Raw genomic sequence first — 16,663 nt, 5'->3', positions numbered from 1 at the left:
GGTTTATCTTGACCTGGAGTGTGTCCAAAAGGATAACATTCTTACATGACACATCACCCCTCAAACAAAAAGAAACAGAAGAAGAAGATAAGAAACACCAGCAGAAGATTCCATTGTGCTTACATCTCCCTCATAAAAATGACACAAAACAATGAAAAGGCCAGACAGCTGTTCTAAGATCATAAATGTGGGATTTTGGTTGAACCAAATCCAGCTGTTGTTGTGGCTGAAGTTGTGATCTCAGTTAGTAGGAAACACTGAGTCACACTAAACATTAAGACACTTAAATGCACGACAAAGACTAAAGAGTTAAATACACATCTTTGCATAAGAAAGTAAATACAACACCGTTTTGAAAATGTCCTCAGTGGAGTCGTCACATTTCTGCTGCATGCGCTCCTCCATGAAGTAGATGCGCAGCTTCAGGTTAAAGTTCTCTTTCTTCAGAGCTGTGATTTGCTGCAGATAATTAATTTAAAAAAAATAACATTTTATTGAAAAAGTTTCATCAAAATAGTTTAGTCTCTGACTCAAAATTAAATTCACGCATTTACTTTATTCAATGACGAGAAAATAAAGTAGGAAAGATTATTTCCTGGGACATGTTTACATAGCAGAAAGGGATCCTGTGTATGGTTATTGTTAAAATGAAGGGAGGCCTTCATACGTGTGTGTGTGTGTGTGTGTGTGTGTGTGTGTGTGTGAAGTTGACTGTGCATCATTGTGCTGCAGGCTCAGAACAGCATACATCTGGGAATGGGGGTTGGGTAGACAGTCAAAGGGAGGCGGTAGAAGTCTGAACTCGTCTGCAAAACTCTGATCATGAAGCGAGCCAAGCAGCACAAGCCAAAGAAATCTGAGCATGCATTCCACTCAAATGCTGAAATATAGGCTTCACCTCAATCCTACTCACACACACTTCATCACCGAATCTCCATAAATGGTCAGTGGGGCTTAGTTTTAGTCAAGACTGAGGATCAGGTTCAATAAATCACAATACCCCGTTTGTTGTGGTGGTGTAAAGCTGAGTGCATAACCTTAGACTGACATGCTTTGTTTTAATGTAGTTATTAGAATTAATAGCAGTAATAAACCAATTAAACATCATGCCACTTGATGTAAATAACTCACATTCTCATAGTCCTTCATGGTGAGAGCTTTGATCGGGGACATCTTGTCAGGGAAGGATAGAGCTGTGAAACGACAAATTGATACACGTTCACTTAATCGACAACACACACACACAACATTGTGTTCTCTACAGTGCAGAGATTCTTCACTGCTTACAAGAATAACTCAATCTCCCTGTTTTCAGGAATGTGTTTATTTTAGAGAGATAAAGAGAAAGCAGAAAGGCGTCGGAGGTGAGACAGCTTCTGGGTTATTTATATTAAATGTTTTTTGAAATAAAGTTTAATTTTCATATCTCGACCCCAGACTCTAGGTAGTGTCAGTACAACTCAGTTAGCTATTGAGTTAGAAACACATTTCAGAGACGCAACACGAAAGCCACAGCTGCTGACCTATATGTAGAAATCATTTGTTTACTGGCTTGTATGTATTGTTGAGTATATTGTTGTCACACTACAAGAGCAGGACAATGAATTAGAAACAGGATTAGCTAATTAACATCATACAGCTAATCCCTCATCACAGCTTTGGGGACACAACCGTGGGAGGTCACAGCAACGATTCAACAGCAGTATTAATTAATACACAAGGGAGACACAACTTGAGCAATGAAAAAAACAAAGAGAGAGAACAAAAGGAAGCCTTACTGTACCTGTCATGCTGTCTGGGGAATATTCCCCAGCATCTATGGAGTCTGGCAGTCTGCAGCTGTGGACAAAATAATTTTGTTAGCGATGCAGCCTAGTCACCACAAATATTTGGGAAAAGGAATCAGAATCACAGCGACCAAAGCAAGCTCTCTATCGGCGCACAGTGCAAACACATACTCTGAATAGGATGGTTTTCAAACATAAATGCGCCGTGTTTATGCATTACTCACGCTGGCCAGCTCAACTGAGCCCCAAGAACAATCCATAAATAGCTCAAGAATGACTCTTCATTTACATCCACTCTGGAAGAGCGTCCCTTCAGTGTGTGTGTGTTTGTGTGTGTGCGCGGGCGTGTAAGACCATGTGCCAGTGGCAGCCTAGCTCTCATGTTCAGACAGACAGGACGACACAAAAACCAGTGGACCGAGAAGGCTTTCTTTGGTAGACAAGTAGACTACTGTGGCTCTGATCAGCTAAGCATCACAGAGTGATGACAGTGGCGTCACTCACACCGCACAATGCACCAAACATCAGCAACACACATCTGGATCACAATGACACAAAAGGAACTAGAATTGTCCTGCCCAAAACGCAAATCTATCAATTGCGCGTGTAATAATGCTGTTTTATTTAAGCTTCAGTACAAATTTCTCCTCACAGTCAATGACAAATACATGAACTATTTGGGTCCAAGCGAATGTCGCTCAACCTCGACCCTTGTGTCTAATAATATATAATTCTAGCATTACATAACTAGGCTACTTCCCAAACCTCCCCTGGCAGTGGAAGCACAGCAGCGCTGCTGCGTCCACTGTTATATTTTTCCTCAGCAAAGATCAACGGGTTTCTTTCCAGCATGATTTGTTTATATTTCATGTCTACACATATGTTTTGTGTTATTTGTATGTAGAATTTAGCAGATTGGCTTTTGAAGCATCATAATAATTATTGTAATAAAATTACTATAAAATGATAAATAATAATATTGAAGATGTGCGTACAAACGACAGTTTTGTACTTCAGACCCTGTATGTTGTTATTGTCTTGCTGTAATCATCACTTGAGACTTTTATTAAAACGATATTTCTATTGGTGTTTTGTATTTCTATAGAAAACTTGATGAGTCGGATTAATATGACTTCTAATACATGTCTTCCAATTCAATTATTTTTCAATACGCTTTCTGTGACTCAGGGAACTATGAATATTCTTCTTCTAATAACACTTCCACAGTGTCAGGCTGCAACAATAAACCATAATGACAGTGCTCTTCCCCATCTTTGTTTTGCTTTGACACCAAGTAAACACTACAGAGTTGACTGACATAAAGCACCATAATTCAGTACATTACAGTGGAGACAAGAAGAATGTGCCAATTTAAATCACACAGCCCCTTTGGATTTACAACATTGAATCACAGTGGATGAAATTACAATTTTTGACACTGAACAACAACAAAACTATTATGTATTTTATGTCAAAGTGGTCGAGCATTCCCTGTGATACATTAAACAATAAAACAATGGAAAACATGCGCAGCAGGAGCACAATAATCCTCCATAACACACTGAAAGTCAGTAGAAATGTGTTGACAAATTGTTGCATCACTGACGTTTCACATGCTAAGTAACCCCTTCCTGTGTAAACGGAGAGGAAGCACTCTACAACCAGAGCTATGATAAGAGTAAAGCATAAAACATAAACATGAGAAACAACTTAAATAGAAACAGTCACAAATGAAACTCTCTCATACAGAATAGATGACATAAAACCACGTCTGTCAGTGTTATTAACGCAACATTTGGAGTAACCCCTCCAGCAGCCAGTGGAAACAATCTAAAGAGCCTGTAAACAGTGACTTCCTCTTTCTTCTCACTTTGTTCAATTGCGTATGACAAACATGGCTCACAACAATATTACAGTTAATAAAAAACAGCAATAAATTAAGCAACTAACAGTACAAAGACATGCTTTTTTTTTTATACGTCAAGGGTCAAATGAATCAGGTTTCAGAATTACCGAATAAGTAATTCACACCACACATATCAGCTAACATCTTGGATTACTGAGGCACGCTTACCACCTGGATCACCGCTTTAACACAGGACACAGCTGGGCTAGGTCATTTAAAAAGGAGACGAACCAAGGGCACTACACACGTATACACATAAAAGCTATAACTAGCTTTTCAGTGGAGCAGAAAGAGCTATAGACCCCCGTTAGCTAAACTCTACCCAGCAAGTGCACTTAAGAGCAGAGCTAATAATGCACAGTTTACCTACCACGATCACACTCTTCTCCCATGTCGTGTATAGCACGCGGGAAAAAAGCAAAACAAGTATGACATGTTACTCCACATTTTGTGCAAAGAGTGCAGGGAGATGTCGCTGCTTCTGTCTCCACTGAGAAACTGGCTCCGATAGTTTCCGCTTTCTTTCACAATGACAGGTCAACAAGCCGACCTACCAATCACTATCACAGCAACATTAAATGAGCTGAACGTGATTTATAACAAAAATAACTACCGGTAGTCGACACGGTAGTGTTTCTACTGCACTTTTCTTTTGGTCTCCGTTTCTGGGTTGAGTAAAAGTGGCAGCAGAAAATTGTGATTCTTCTCCTTTTTTTAGGTATAAATTCTATTATATATTCTAAAAATTATTAAGTTACTTCAGTTAACGGTAAAACCAAACAAATGATTTGCATTAGTGAGAATACTGTTCTCCTTTAATCAGCGTTAATTAAAGTTATGTCAGGTTAGTCATTCAGTTGCTGCAGATAATTAAAAAAAAAAAATATATATATATATATAAATAAACCTAAACTAGAAGACCAGTTTATGTAACGTTACGCTAGCTAAAGTAACTAACTACATGCACTACTAGCTAGCTACCTAGCGTAACTTAAGTTTTGTAGATAGCCAACACTATGTCAACATTATTTGAGATATTTTATCCAAATGTCACATAAACTAGCTTAACGTTACCACCAAAAAATAAACAAAAGCATTTTATTGTGAAACCTAACGATAACGTTAAAAAACTATACACACAAAGCGTATTAACGTTGTGTATCTAACGTTAATTACGTTAGTACACCTAACGTAATTTAGAATACCGTTAACGTTGTATTAAATGTGTGATAACTTGAGTGTTCATGTGTTGTTCCAGTTAATAGCCAGGGCCCGTGTAGCGGTAACTAACCAGAACATAGACGTTACCGTGGCTAGCTATAACGTATTCTTCCATGCTAGCGTTAGCTCGCTAGCTATAAGTAGCCGAGTTTACCTTCCGTTGATGTCAACGGGGAGCGTCAAATCGGCTCCCAGGACGGAATCCATGACTGAGGCACACTTATCTCGTGTTCTTTCCAGAATAACAAGACATTTTACAGACTAGATTTAACGTAAAGTTCAAAAAGCGGGACGGAATTCAAAATAATCCAGGCTACCGCCATCACGATAAGGTAAACGTCACCAATGTGGACGCTGGAAACTGGTGATGCCTTCAGGCTGCGTGGGTAATATTTGAAAGTACCACCGAAACCCCACAGAAGACGCCTTAAAAAGATGAATATCACGATGTTAAGTACAAAAACACAGATTATGTGCCATGTTAATTTAAGAACTAGTCCATACACTGTTTATACACGATGCTTTAATGCAAGTTTATTGTTTACGACATACAAATAAAGAATTTACGAGCAGTGAAAAGGCAGCATAAAACAGGGTGGATACTGGGACAAAGCGATTGGCCAAGATGAACACTTAAGGGAGGGACGTAGAGGCTCAAAAATACAGAATTTGCTCCTTCGGTATCCAGTCATGTAGTCATGTTAACATCTCTCTCAACACACTTTTAAGAAAAAGGTCACTCCATTCATTCTTGGCATATAAGCAACATCACGGTCCGACAGGGGTCATGTAATACAAAATAATACCAAAACAGGTATAGAGCATAGACTGTATAGAGTTTGCAGTATTGTTGCTTGTTGCTAATGTGCGATATAAATAAGCAGCATACCGGTAATAACATTGGTTACTCGAGGGGAACATAGATTTTTGTCAAGTGTGCGCCATGCGTCCTTAAAATAAGTACACAAGACTTTTATGAGGGCTTTGGATCATGTTGTGACTGAAACTGAAGCAATAAAAGCTAACTATTTAACAGAGCGTCCTTTCGGTGCATGTGTGTGTGTGTGTGTATGTCTGACATATTCATCAAAGAGTATGTTTAAACATAATTTGTATGTGTGTGGCAAGTGTAATAGTGGGTGTTTTGCATGGTGGGACGGAATAATTAACACTTGCTGCTGTGGGCTAATTATAACATTTAGTAGGAAAAAAGTCTACAGTAATGACTACATTTAAATATTCCATCTATTTAGCTGAGTTTAGGAAAGGCCTGAGAGATCTATAACTTCTTTGGTGTAAACTGGCGTAAACAGCTGGTTCAGCTCCAAATTAAATTTATCCAGAGAACAACAGCGACATCAAGTGGTGTAACTCTTAATTTCAACCGGGCTGGGGCACAGTTTCACGGTTAGCAATTATGGTGTAAAATTGTCATTCTTTTATTGTAAGAATGTGATTTTATCTTATTGACCATCATGGTATATTTGCTTTTCTGCAGATGCACGGTGTTAGTTTTTCATCCACCAAACAGATGTGCCTCAAAGCAGCTGTTGTACTTAATTTATACAAGTTTCAGTCCTTTGTGTTGTACTTTGCACACAACACTCACTCTCTCAACACTGGTGTCCAAGGCAATGGTGTGAAACACCCAAAACTCCCTTTTCTCCAATAACTGGCTCAACTAAAGTAGGATTACCACTTGAGCAATGTGGGGCTCCAGACTCCAAGTGGCCCCAAAAGCCTCCGTTTACTGCGTGTCAGTTGGTTTTGGTGATTTGACTAATTGCAAATTTGTTAGTGGATTTGCACGATAAGTATAAGTACAATATAAGTAGGATTCTGCATTATTTGGGAATTTAAGGCCATTTCATGGAGATGAGCCCTGTGTCAAAATCTAGTTATAAAAGACCATTTGTACTTTTGTTTATTGTATCACATGGTACATATTCTTAATAAAGTTTTAGTCCAGCATAAGAGTACTGGTTGCACCGGACTTAAAGGAAACTTTGCAGACAGAGAGGTAGGTGTAGGGTCATTCGGGGCCAGACCGCACATTTTTGCCCCAGGGCCTCCTAACAGATTACTCTAGGCTCAACACATCCTCACCCCCAACAACGCAATCCTTGACATTTTAACTAAGTATATTGGGACATGAGCTTTCTGTTGGATCTTGATCTATGTTTCTGTTGTGACTGCTTCAATCAACTGGACATGGTGTTTATCTCTCAGCTTGTAGGGAAAGTTACACCGTGTTTGCAGTCACACAATCCAGCAATAATGTTATGTTATAATGTATAAGTTTCAAAATCATTGGCCATCATCACAAGCCTTGTTTATTTAGTACACTATATAAAAGTATTGGCTGTATGTATAGAAACACACTTTTCAGACCCCACACCTTGAGTGAGCAGGACTGCAAAATTATATTAAACATATACAATTGTTGACTGTACTCTTATTTTAATGTATTAGACTTGTAAATATCAAGAGGTAGATCCTTGCATTTCTTTTAATCTGTCTTCAAATATTTGTGCAAGTTATTTAAAACTATTTTTTCCCACCGTGTTTTTCATTTTATGTTTGTGGATATTCAAGCCATTCAGCCATAGTTGAAAATGAATAATCCACACACAAATTGAAAGTATTTATTGAAGTAGACAGATAAAGGATGCCGGCACCAGAAATGGTCTTGTTTGACTGACTGTATTTGGCTGATATTTCCAGACAGGCTTTAATTATAACGGCAACAGAAAATCTTTGCTCCAAGTCATGTGTAAAAATGTGAGGTATTCTTAACTCGTTTTAATGTCTACAACAGATTTACAAAAAGAAGAAACAATGTTCACATATTTGCATAATTATTTAAAACACAAGTTATAGTATAGCACAGAGTCCTGGTACAGTACATGTTTGATTATCATAGAGGAAAAACAACATAAAGCAAATGAACAAAAATTAAAAAAATAAAAGATAATTAACATTGACATAAATTTGTTCTCTGGAGCCCCAAATTTACACATAAAACTCTATAAACTCCAAGACCAGTTGGGCAAACTGATATATAAAGTTGTCAGAAAGAGTAGTATTGCTTCAACCAACAGAACTTGCTCAGTCAGCAACCACTTTAACAACATTAAATAACATTAAATTAGCAAGAGGGGATCGACTGTTTACAGCAAGGTTTGCACAATTATACAGACTTGTGACCAGCTACAACAAAGAAACTGTTATTTAATCAAAACTATCTCCACTAGTTGTGTTTCTAAAAAATATTACATACAGCTGTGGGGGGCTTTGTACAGAGTATATGACAATGTTATTCTTAAAAACTACTTCAGACCCTGTGATTTATACTGGATACAAAAGGAGTAATCTGTTTTTAGTTTTTATAGTTATCTCTAAAATGTTTTTAGTCAGAATAAGCATCTTTGTAAATTGCAGCATTGAACAAAAACGGACTATTAGGGAAACTATGTCATTTTGGATGGGGTATTAGCATTATAGTGCATTATGGAAGCTATGGCAATATATTATATTGACTTTTTTTTATTAATCTAAGCAAGCATGGACTATGAACATCAGAATATTTCAGCAAAGTGGTGTAATTACAGCACTATGGTTAGCACCTTAGATAATTTACTTAGCAACACGCATGAGAGAGAGGATGGGATGGAAGATTCATTTTGATTCATGGACCCACTCTCCTCTCTCCTGTGGCTCAGTTGTCCTCTAAGGAATGCCTGTACCTGTAGTCTGTCTACTGTAAGTGGGGTAGAAGAAGAGACTCCTGGTACCATGTGGTGCCGAGAAAATAATAACTGTTTCCCTCCCACCTCCTATCGTACTTAAGGAAGCATGGAACTGATCCTCCAGAGTTGTAGAGAAATTAATAAAACACTACTGAAAACTAGAGCTCCATATTCTTTTTTTTTAACCTTTACAACTGCAGATTTTCTCCCTAATCATCAGTGGCATCTTGTTCAATAATGTATGAGTAATAAGTATAGGAATAAGTATTTAATGCACTGACGCTCCATGTGGACGGCTTGTGTGCATCAGTGTGTGGAGTTTACACTAGTTTTCCCACATTTGAGATGAGACTAAAAGCCGTGATCTCCCCATTTGGAGCACTAGTAAATACAGATGTGATAACTGCTCAATTGAAGCAAATGAGCCTGCCTCTGGATTTATTCACACGTGGGCAAGATAAAATGGAGATTAGCACCAAAGGAAAATAAAATGGCACCCCTGAAAAATCCTCCCATACGAGTTTAAAATACCAAATTATCTTCTCATTTTCTATTGCACTTGAAGATTATTTCTTTACATAAGATATACATTTATAAAAGTTAATAATAAGCATACATATATATATGTACATTTAACGGATCCCAATTACTTTAATTCTTCTCTCCTGACAGAACTGAATTCCTGGTATTTAAAAAAAAAAAAGTACACACAGTATACAGACTGTATACTGTTAAAAAAATAAGTTACTATAATGTCCACTGATTAACTTGGCCTTGGTCTCCCTTCACTTAGCAATGTTTTCGAGAGATTGTGTGGCATAGAGCCGTTTTTTCTCCAAGCGGGCGTACATATGGAGATCCTTCTTGAAGAGCTTGAAGAAGCCTTTGCCATACGGAGAAGCTATTAGTGCATGAACTCCTCTGCTCCTCCTCAGCTCTTCTTTGGCCCTCCAGCACCCCCGTGCTTCCTCCCTCTGTGTCTGCAGTCCAATGGGAGTTTGGAAGAGTGAAGCAGGATCTGTTTGGAGGGAGGCTTGTACTCGCTTGGATTATTTTGCCATGGATTGCTCCGATCTCCACGCCCGCATGAGGGTGTCACCAAGGGCTGATGATCCATCCCTCCACGCTCAGAAGACTTCCACGGCAGGCCTCACAGGAAGCATACAGGACCTACTTCTAGGTGGTAATGTGAGCCAGGTGTAGTCTTGGGGAGGTTGTAGATGTCAACCACAGGGAGCAGAGAGGGATCCAGGAAGTGGAACACAAAATGTGTTTGGTGCCAGCGGCCATCTTTCACCTGAAACCGAGAAGACATTTTATAGTCCAAAATATAAACGTCTCAATCAGGGCAACAAGTTTGAAAAGTCTGAATGTCAAAAAGGATGTAAACTAAAGGGCAGTGAGCCAGAAGGCATCTTGTCCGTCCTACCCAGCAGGAGTCTTCTATGACTTCTGGCTCGAGCTCTCCTCCCGCCTCGAACACCTCCCCACTCCAGGATTTGAATCTCACAGAGCTCTGAGCGGCCGGCTGATCCTCAGCTGACCTCCAAACCGAGATGTTCAGACAGTAGATGAGGATGTGCTGCTCTGCCTCTGAGCTCAGCAGGTGCAAGAAGTTCATCTGGACACGACCGACGCTGATAGTCGGCTGCTCAAACGGCAGAACAGGTGTTGATTAACAAGTCTGGTATGTACTCATGCGTGTAATATTTCTTTTAATTGTATAATCTTTGCCGATGTCATTGGGGCTGTTATTGTGTCTGAAATACCTTGGATACAGTTATTGGTTTTAGGCAAGTCTGTCCACCTCCAGTAAAGTTGCAGGAGACTTCTATTGTATCTGACGAGCAGCCCAGGTTGGGGTCCATCCAATAAGTGCCTGAAAATGCAAATACATATGGGGTCATAAGTCTATCTAAATATGAAATTGCTCCTTGTGTCTGCTTCCAACACAACACGACATACAAACACCCTTACCGTCGTTTAACTTCTCTTCACAGCTGTGCAGGTCCCTGCAGATGCGGGCGGGGTTGTCCCGGGTGCCCAGTGGGTTCTTCAGGCTCTGGATCAGGTTACTGAGGTAGTGGAGGGTCTTAAAGATCTCTGCGCCCTGGTCCAGCATCGGCAGGTCCATCATTGGCTTATTCTGGAGGACAGACCAAGAGATGAGTCTGTGCAGTTTGCAAAAAGATAACGGGTAACAATACAGAGAAATGCTGATGTCATACTCCACTAACCTCAGTCCTGAGTGGGGTGTGTGAATCCATAAACCAAAGACCATCTTCCTCCTGCAGAAAATAACAGAATCTTAAAATATCTTAAAATGATTTTATCCTTCTGGATAACTCATTTCAGTATATATTGGATTTAGTTAAATCAGCAAACAAAACATGACTTACAAATGATAGCGGGATACCCGGGCGACCCTAAAGTAAGAAAAAGAAAAAGTTATTTTTTGCAACTTGAAAATGACATTATATTTGACAGCTGCTTAAACTGCTGCTTAAAAGTGGACAACTTACTGGAAGTCCAGGGAGTCCACGAGGTCCAGGAGACCCCTAATAAAGAAGAACAGCACACATGCAGAATAAGGTTTTAAGTGGCCGTAGAAAATACAAATGATCTGCAGCAACAGAAAATGACACACTGCGCAAACATACCTGTGGGCCTTGAAATCCCTGTGCAGAGAGAGAGAAAAGACATATTTTCAGCATGAATATTGTCATTGAATCTGCCTTTTACACAGCAGACAATGTAAACAAAGTGTAAAAAACTGAAAAGACCAGATGTGGTTGTAAATCGAGACTTACAGTCTCTCCATGATTGCCCTTCTCTCCTCTAGGACCCTGTAAAGAGATGTACACAGTCAGTTGGCTGAAGAATAACAGCAGATAGAAATGTTAAAGCTGTTCTCAATCTGTATAATACATACTGCGCTTCCATAGGGACCAATAATTCCCACAGGGCCAACAACTCCTCTTCTGCCCTGATGGAGAGGAACAGATGAAAAACAATGAAGTAAAAGGTTCAGTAAATTTCAGTGTCAGCTAGATCACAAGTCTACTTACCATTGTGCCCTGCGGCCCCTTTGGTCCCTGTATGCCCTTTGGCCCAAAGTCTCCTGGAGGCCCCTGAAAAGCACAGTGACAAATATTTTAAACACCCTCATCGTACACTCACCCGTTTAAAACGGCACTACTTGATGTCAGTTTTCGCAAAATGTCTTCTTACACAACAACTCCTACATCGTAAACTACATCTACGTCTCATTACGGAACATCTTACACCCACTAACTGTTTCCATACAGAAGACAATGTTTCAAGCTGTCTTCAAAGATTTTGGCTTTGGACTCTGTGAAGTGATTTCAATAGAATCGATTTTTTTATAGCCCCTAAACCGCACACAGTTGGAATGAGTTTGTGGAACATAATGGAAACTTTGCTTCAAGACTACAAGCACACGTGCACTTAAAACTGGAGATCGTGGGATTGTTACAGAAGGTAACAACACAAGCAGGTCATGGGCAGGAAGTGAGGAGGACATTTGTTTGCTTTATAGTGTGCCGTTTGTAAATGGGATCCGGTGATGGGAGAGAACAGACCCTCATTTTGAAAGACTTGAGGACATTTGTGCTGAAGCTTTCACACAGAGTGACTCTAGCTATGGATGAGCCTATGTTATTTTCTTTGATGCATGTTTAAAATGGGATATATACAGTATATGGTTGTATAATAGTAAAACAGAATTAGAAGAAGAAGTTAGCTTCTTAGGCTGTTGTAGACATGCGTGCTGTTTGATGCCGAACATACGCTTGGTCCAAAGACTCCCAAGATTCCTGGAAAACCTGCTTCCCCTGTATCACCCTGAACAAGAATGAAAATCAACAATCAGTAACACAGAATCTCAGAAATGTCATAAAAGCATGTAATTCAGGGTATTGATGAGTCACTGCCTTTTATTACATTTGCTACTCACAAGTTGTCCTTTAGGTCCTTGGTCTCCCTGTGGCCCTGGTAGTCCCATTCCACCTCTGAAGCCTCTTTTTCCTGGAGGTCCACTCTGGCCTCGAAGACCCTGCTGACCCTGGATGGATCAATAAATGGTGAAATGACTGAAGATCGCTCATGGAGAGTTAAATTATCATTACTGGAATCATCTGATAATTGAAGCAGTCTCATACCCATGCATGGCAGCATATTATATCTATAAATATATAGTATTGTATAATCACTACACAGTATAATACTCATCCCTCTTACCTTTGGTCCAAAGGTCCCCTGCTCTCCCGGGAGTCCTGGACTGCCAGTTTTCCCACGTGAGCCCGCTTTGCCAGGAAGACCAGCCTCCCCATCATCACCATGTTCTCCCTAAATAAATATCATGGAGGCCGAATGAATAAGATTCATCACAAAGATTACCAATCCGTTAACATTTCTATTTTAGCAGGACCTAAGGATGGCGATTCGGCCAGCTCCTTGCCCCAGAGCTCAACAGAGGATAAGGCCTTTGTTCAACTTTTAGATGTATTTGTTTGTCTCACCGGCATGCCTTCACTGCCATCTTTTCCTGCGACTCCATCCATCCCGGGCACACCCTCCAGCCCCTCTCGACCCACCACACCTCTGGGACCGGAAAGACCTCCCGCACCCTGAGGAGAAGAGAGGACTTATCAGAAATCTGGGCCGAGCATGACGGCACATGTTACCGGCTTCTTCTCCATCCGTCTTTTACTTGAGTCAATTGACACAATCGTTTTTTTCAAGTCTAGTTTATTCCATTTCTAACTTTTGTATGCGCCTCGTTTCCAAGTATTCTAGTCATGGAGACAAACTTGTTAAAGGCTGAGGTTATGCAAAAACATCTGCAGAGTGAAATGAAATACTGTAAGTCACCGAAGCCGTGTGGATGTATGGAGACTCGTTAACTTACCTCCAGTCCTCTGGTTCCTTTTTGTCCTGACTGACCCTTTTTGCCTTTTTGACCCTGAAGAGAGAGAAAATGTTTTAACGGTTAAATAAGATTATTATTGATTATTAATGCCTCTCATCTGATGGTCATTGTTTGTCACTGCCAATAAGCTACAGTAATATTTATGCAGGTGTATGACAGCACAGTACTTTTAGACTGATAAATGGCCTCTTTACTAGACATGTCTGCTGGATCTTTGATAAGCATTCAACTTACACCATATACAAGTTTGAACATAGTATCTAAAGCTCTCATGGACTGAAGATGATGCAATACAGACAATAAATAGGAGTGGATATAATTCTAACCCCTCAAACAGGCACACAAAATGGTTTTGTTTTGACATCCTTACTTGATCTCCTTTGGCCCCTTTGGGTCCTTGTTGCCCGCGAGGTCCAGCATGTCCCTGAAATGGCCAGTTTTGTTAATGAAAGCACATAAAGACAACCTGTGCGAGCATGCCTGCTGTTTGTTTATGTAGACCAGACTGTGTATGTGACTGTGTATCCAAAGTCTTGACACTCACAGGTAGTCCATGAGCGCCAGACCGGCCTCTCCCGCCATCCAGACCAACTTGACCCTGAGAAAGAGTAACAGAATATAAACCACACAAACCCAAATCAATTATTTTAAAATCGCTTGAAGTGATGGTACTTACTTCATACCCCGGATCTCCTGATTCTCCTCTCTCTCCTCTGTCACCTGGAGTACCCTGATAAAACAATGAATATATGAGTTAACAGCAAATCAATTGTTTTATGCAAATCTTACAGCAGACAAGGACGGAGAAAAGTAAGTCAGGTGTGACTTACTGTGTCACCTGGAGGACCAGGAGGACCCTCTACTTTCCCATCATCCCCCTGCTCGCCCTGCAGATACAAATGAGAACAATGAACATTTAGATGTTTCAGTACACTGTATCTACCTTTTCAAATGTTTACTTTTGTGTACGCCTTCTTTTAGATGCGCTCACATGACTGGTTGGAAGAGTTAGAGCAAAAACCTAACAACATCCCCATATCTGTGAAATCACCTCTGAGTCTTTGCGTGAAATAAAAGCCATGATTAACTTCGTGTTATCTTTGATGATGGCACTAAGGTATCCAAACAAGGCTGATCAGTACACGCTGCTTACAGAGAGAAGTGCAATTAAGATGCTTAATACCTAAAAAAAACATTGGGGGTTATTGATCTACTTTCAGGGGATTTGTGGCCAATCCAAACTGGTGCTGGGATATACTGGCAACAGATAAGAAGGAAGAAGAGGAGATCAGTGTTACACATAAAGTGAACGAGGTGTACCTTTTCACCTTTTGGTCCTGAAGGCCCCATGGGGCCCTGTGATCCCCGATGGCCCTGCAAAGACAGACCCAAGGCACGATGTCATGTGAAATGATTCACCAAATGGACATAATGTTTTATGGCCATCCACATGCAGACACTTACTTATCCTAAAACAATCTTACCTCATAACCTGCAATACCAGGTTCCCCCTGTTGGCCCATTCGACCAGGAGCTCCCTGATGAAAACAAATGTTGTGTCTTCACTGCACGTGATTTAGACGGCATTCAAACTTCTTATTAAAACAGTTTGTGTCTTCAAAAGTGAATGTTGAAATCATTACTGTTCCACTTTACCACGTGTCCAATGGTTCCTCTGGACCCCTTCTGCCCAACGAAACCTGGTGGTCCAGTCTTCCCCACCGTCCCAGTCTCCCCAAGGTGACCTTGATGACCTTTGGCACCCTAAACACACACAAAGGATAAGTTACAGAACAGCTGACCGCATAGCATCTTTATGTCATCGCACGTAGATGCTTTGGTTTTCTAAAGGATTAATCTGCCACTGGAGATGATTTGATGTTAATACCTTCAACCCTTGTTTGCCTCTTTCCCCAAATATGCCAGGTTTCCCTTCTGGACCCTTTGAAGAGATAACAACATTAGGAAACAACCTAAGAAAGGCAGTTTGCCAAAAATATGTGTGTATGAATTTGACCAGAAAGACAGACCACTTACTCTGACGCCGTTGAGTCCAGGACTTCCAGGTGGGCCCTCTTTTCCCTTTAGCCCGATTTCACCTTTTTCTCCGTTGTCGCCCTCCTGACCCATGTCGCCTTTTTCACCCTGAGCATATGCACACAAAGACATGACTTTATTTAAGTTTATTTACCTAAAACATGTGGGAAAAAAGCTGATTAAGATCACTAGTGCAGCATATGGCTACGTTTTGGAGTTGATGTCTCATATCTTTAATTAATTAGGAAGAGACGCCACCTTGCTTCCATCGGGACCAGATGGACCAGCTTCTCCCTCTAGGCCGGACTCTCCCTGTTATACACAAACAACCCCCACACAAATACCAAGTTGAATGAAATGAACAGCTCCACCTTGTTACAGATATTTGATAGAGTTTATTGCTGATGAACAGACCCGCTGTCCTATTAGTCCCTGCTCTCCGATGTTCCCAACAGGTCCAATGGCTCCCTGACACACACAGATACATACACATGAGCAACATGGCACAAACAATAGTCATTCTGTCTTTCTTGGGTACTGTTTAATATCAATTAACGTAGTTTTAGACAGTCTTTTGATCAATTTAGGCATGCAAAAGTTGAGGTAAACATGCAAGAATATATTGTCTCACCTTCTCCCCTGGCTCGCCTGGCAGTCCTGGTTCCCCCACCTTGCCCGAAGGACCCTTTATAAATACGTAGAGGATGGAGGAAAGGAAAATGTTCAATTATATTGGACAGAAATTACAGGCAAATGAGTCTTTGGCATTAGATATGTACAGTATGTCAGGAGCGAGTTCCATTATGTATTGTCATGAGAGAACAAGAGGAAGAGGACACCTTCGTAATGTGGGTTAATTAGTTTGATTGGACAAATTACTTCAATCAGAGAGCATTATTGATTCACTGGGGTAGGGTGAAAAACAGATGTCACATATTTAATCATTTAGTCTTCACAATACCCTTTGTGTGTGTGTGTGTGTGTGTGTGTGTGTGTGTGTGTGTGTGTGTGT

At 40.4% G+C, this 16,663-nt stretch overlaps 2 protein-coding genes across 4 annotated transcripts in view; both read right to left on the bottom strand.

Moving 5' to 3' along the window:
* cdk5rap2 (CDK5 regulatory subunit associated protein 2) overlaps positions 1-5,262 on the bottom strand; it is a 30,775-nt gene extending 25,513 nt beyond the window's left edge. Inside the window, exons 1-4 of one of the 3 annotated variants that reach the window (XM_031856048.1) lie at positions 5,069-5,262; positions 1,784-1,839; positions 1,132-1,193; positions 349-459 (exon numbers count right to left, since the gene is read on the bottom strand). In XM_031856048.1, coding sequence (XP_031711908.1) covers positions 349-459; positions 1,132-1,193; positions 1,784-1,839; positions 5,069-5,121 — 282 coding nt within the window. In that variant the 5' untranslated portion in view covers positions 5,122-5,262. The other 2 variants (XM_031856049.1, XM_031856045.1) reach the window with 2 other exon arrangements.
* Positions 5,263-9,412: 4,150 nt separating this feature from the next.
* LOC116387944 (collagen alpha-1(XXVII) chain A) overlaps positions 9,413-16,663 on the bottom strand; it is a 60,410-nt gene continuing 53,159 nt past the window's right edge. Inside the window, exons 34-61 of the mRNA XM_031855403.1 lie at positions 16,283-16,336; positions 16,066-16,119; positions 15,910-15,963; positions 15,652-15,759; positions 15,503-15,556; positions 15,271-15,378; positions 15,099-15,152; positions 14,935-14,988; positions 14,445-14,501; positions 14,291-14,344; positions 14,159-14,212; positions 13,985-14,038; positions 13,594-13,647; positions 13,205-13,312; positions 12,924-13,031; positions 12,640-12,747; positions 12,474-12,527; positions 11,732-11,794; positions 11,596-11,649; positions 11,474-11,509; positions 11,324-11,341; positions 11,186-11,221; positions 11,063-11,089; positions 10,901-10,951; positions 10,641-10,809; positions 10,433-10,542; positions 10,093-10,311; positions 9,413-9,960 (exon numbers count right to left, since the gene is read on the bottom strand). Coding sequence (XP_031711263.1) covers positions 9,814-9,960; positions 10,093-10,311; positions 10,433-10,542; positions 10,641-10,809; positions 10,901-10,951; positions 11,063-11,089; positions 11,186-11,221; positions 11,324-11,341; positions 11,474-11,509; positions 11,596-11,649; positions 11,732-11,794; positions 12,474-12,527; positions 12,640-12,747; positions 12,924-13,031; positions 13,205-13,312; positions 13,594-13,647; positions 13,985-14,038; positions 14,159-14,212; positions 14,291-14,344; positions 14,445-14,501; positions 14,935-14,988; positions 15,099-15,152; positions 15,271-15,378; positions 15,503-15,556; positions 15,652-15,759; positions 15,910-15,963; positions 16,066-16,119; positions 16,283-16,336 — 2,121 coding nt within the window. The 3' untranslated portion in view covers positions 9,413-9,813. The remainder of the gene's footprint in view (positions 9,961-10,092; positions 10,312-10,432; positions 10,543-10,640; positions 10,810-10,900; positions 10,952-11,062; positions 11,090-11,185; positions 11,222-11,323; positions 11,342-11,473; positions 11,510-11,595; positions 11,650-11,731; positions 11,795-12,473; positions 12,528-12,639; positions 12,748-12,923; positions 13,032-13,204; positions 13,313-13,593; positions 13,648-13,984; positions 14,039-14,158; positions 14,213-14,290; positions 14,345-14,444; positions 14,502-14,934; positions 14,989-15,098; positions 15,153-15,270; positions 15,379-15,502; positions 15,557-15,651; positions 15,760-15,909; positions 15,964-16,065; positions 16,120-16,282; positions 16,337-16,663) is intronic.

The sequence above is a fragment of the Anarrhichthys ocellatus genome, unplaced genomic scaffold (genome assembly GCF_004355925.1).
Source record: "Anarrhichthys ocellatus isolate YVR2014 unplaced genomic scaffold, GSC_Weel_1.0 scaffold16, whole genome shotgun sequence".
Taxonomy (NCBI): Eukaryota; Metazoa; Chordata; class Actinopteri; order Perciformes; family Anarhichadidae; genus Anarrhichthys; species Anarrhichthys ocellatus.
The sequence above is the reverse complement of the archived record's forward strand: the minus strand, read 5'-3'. Positions and strand labels throughout refer to the sequence as shown.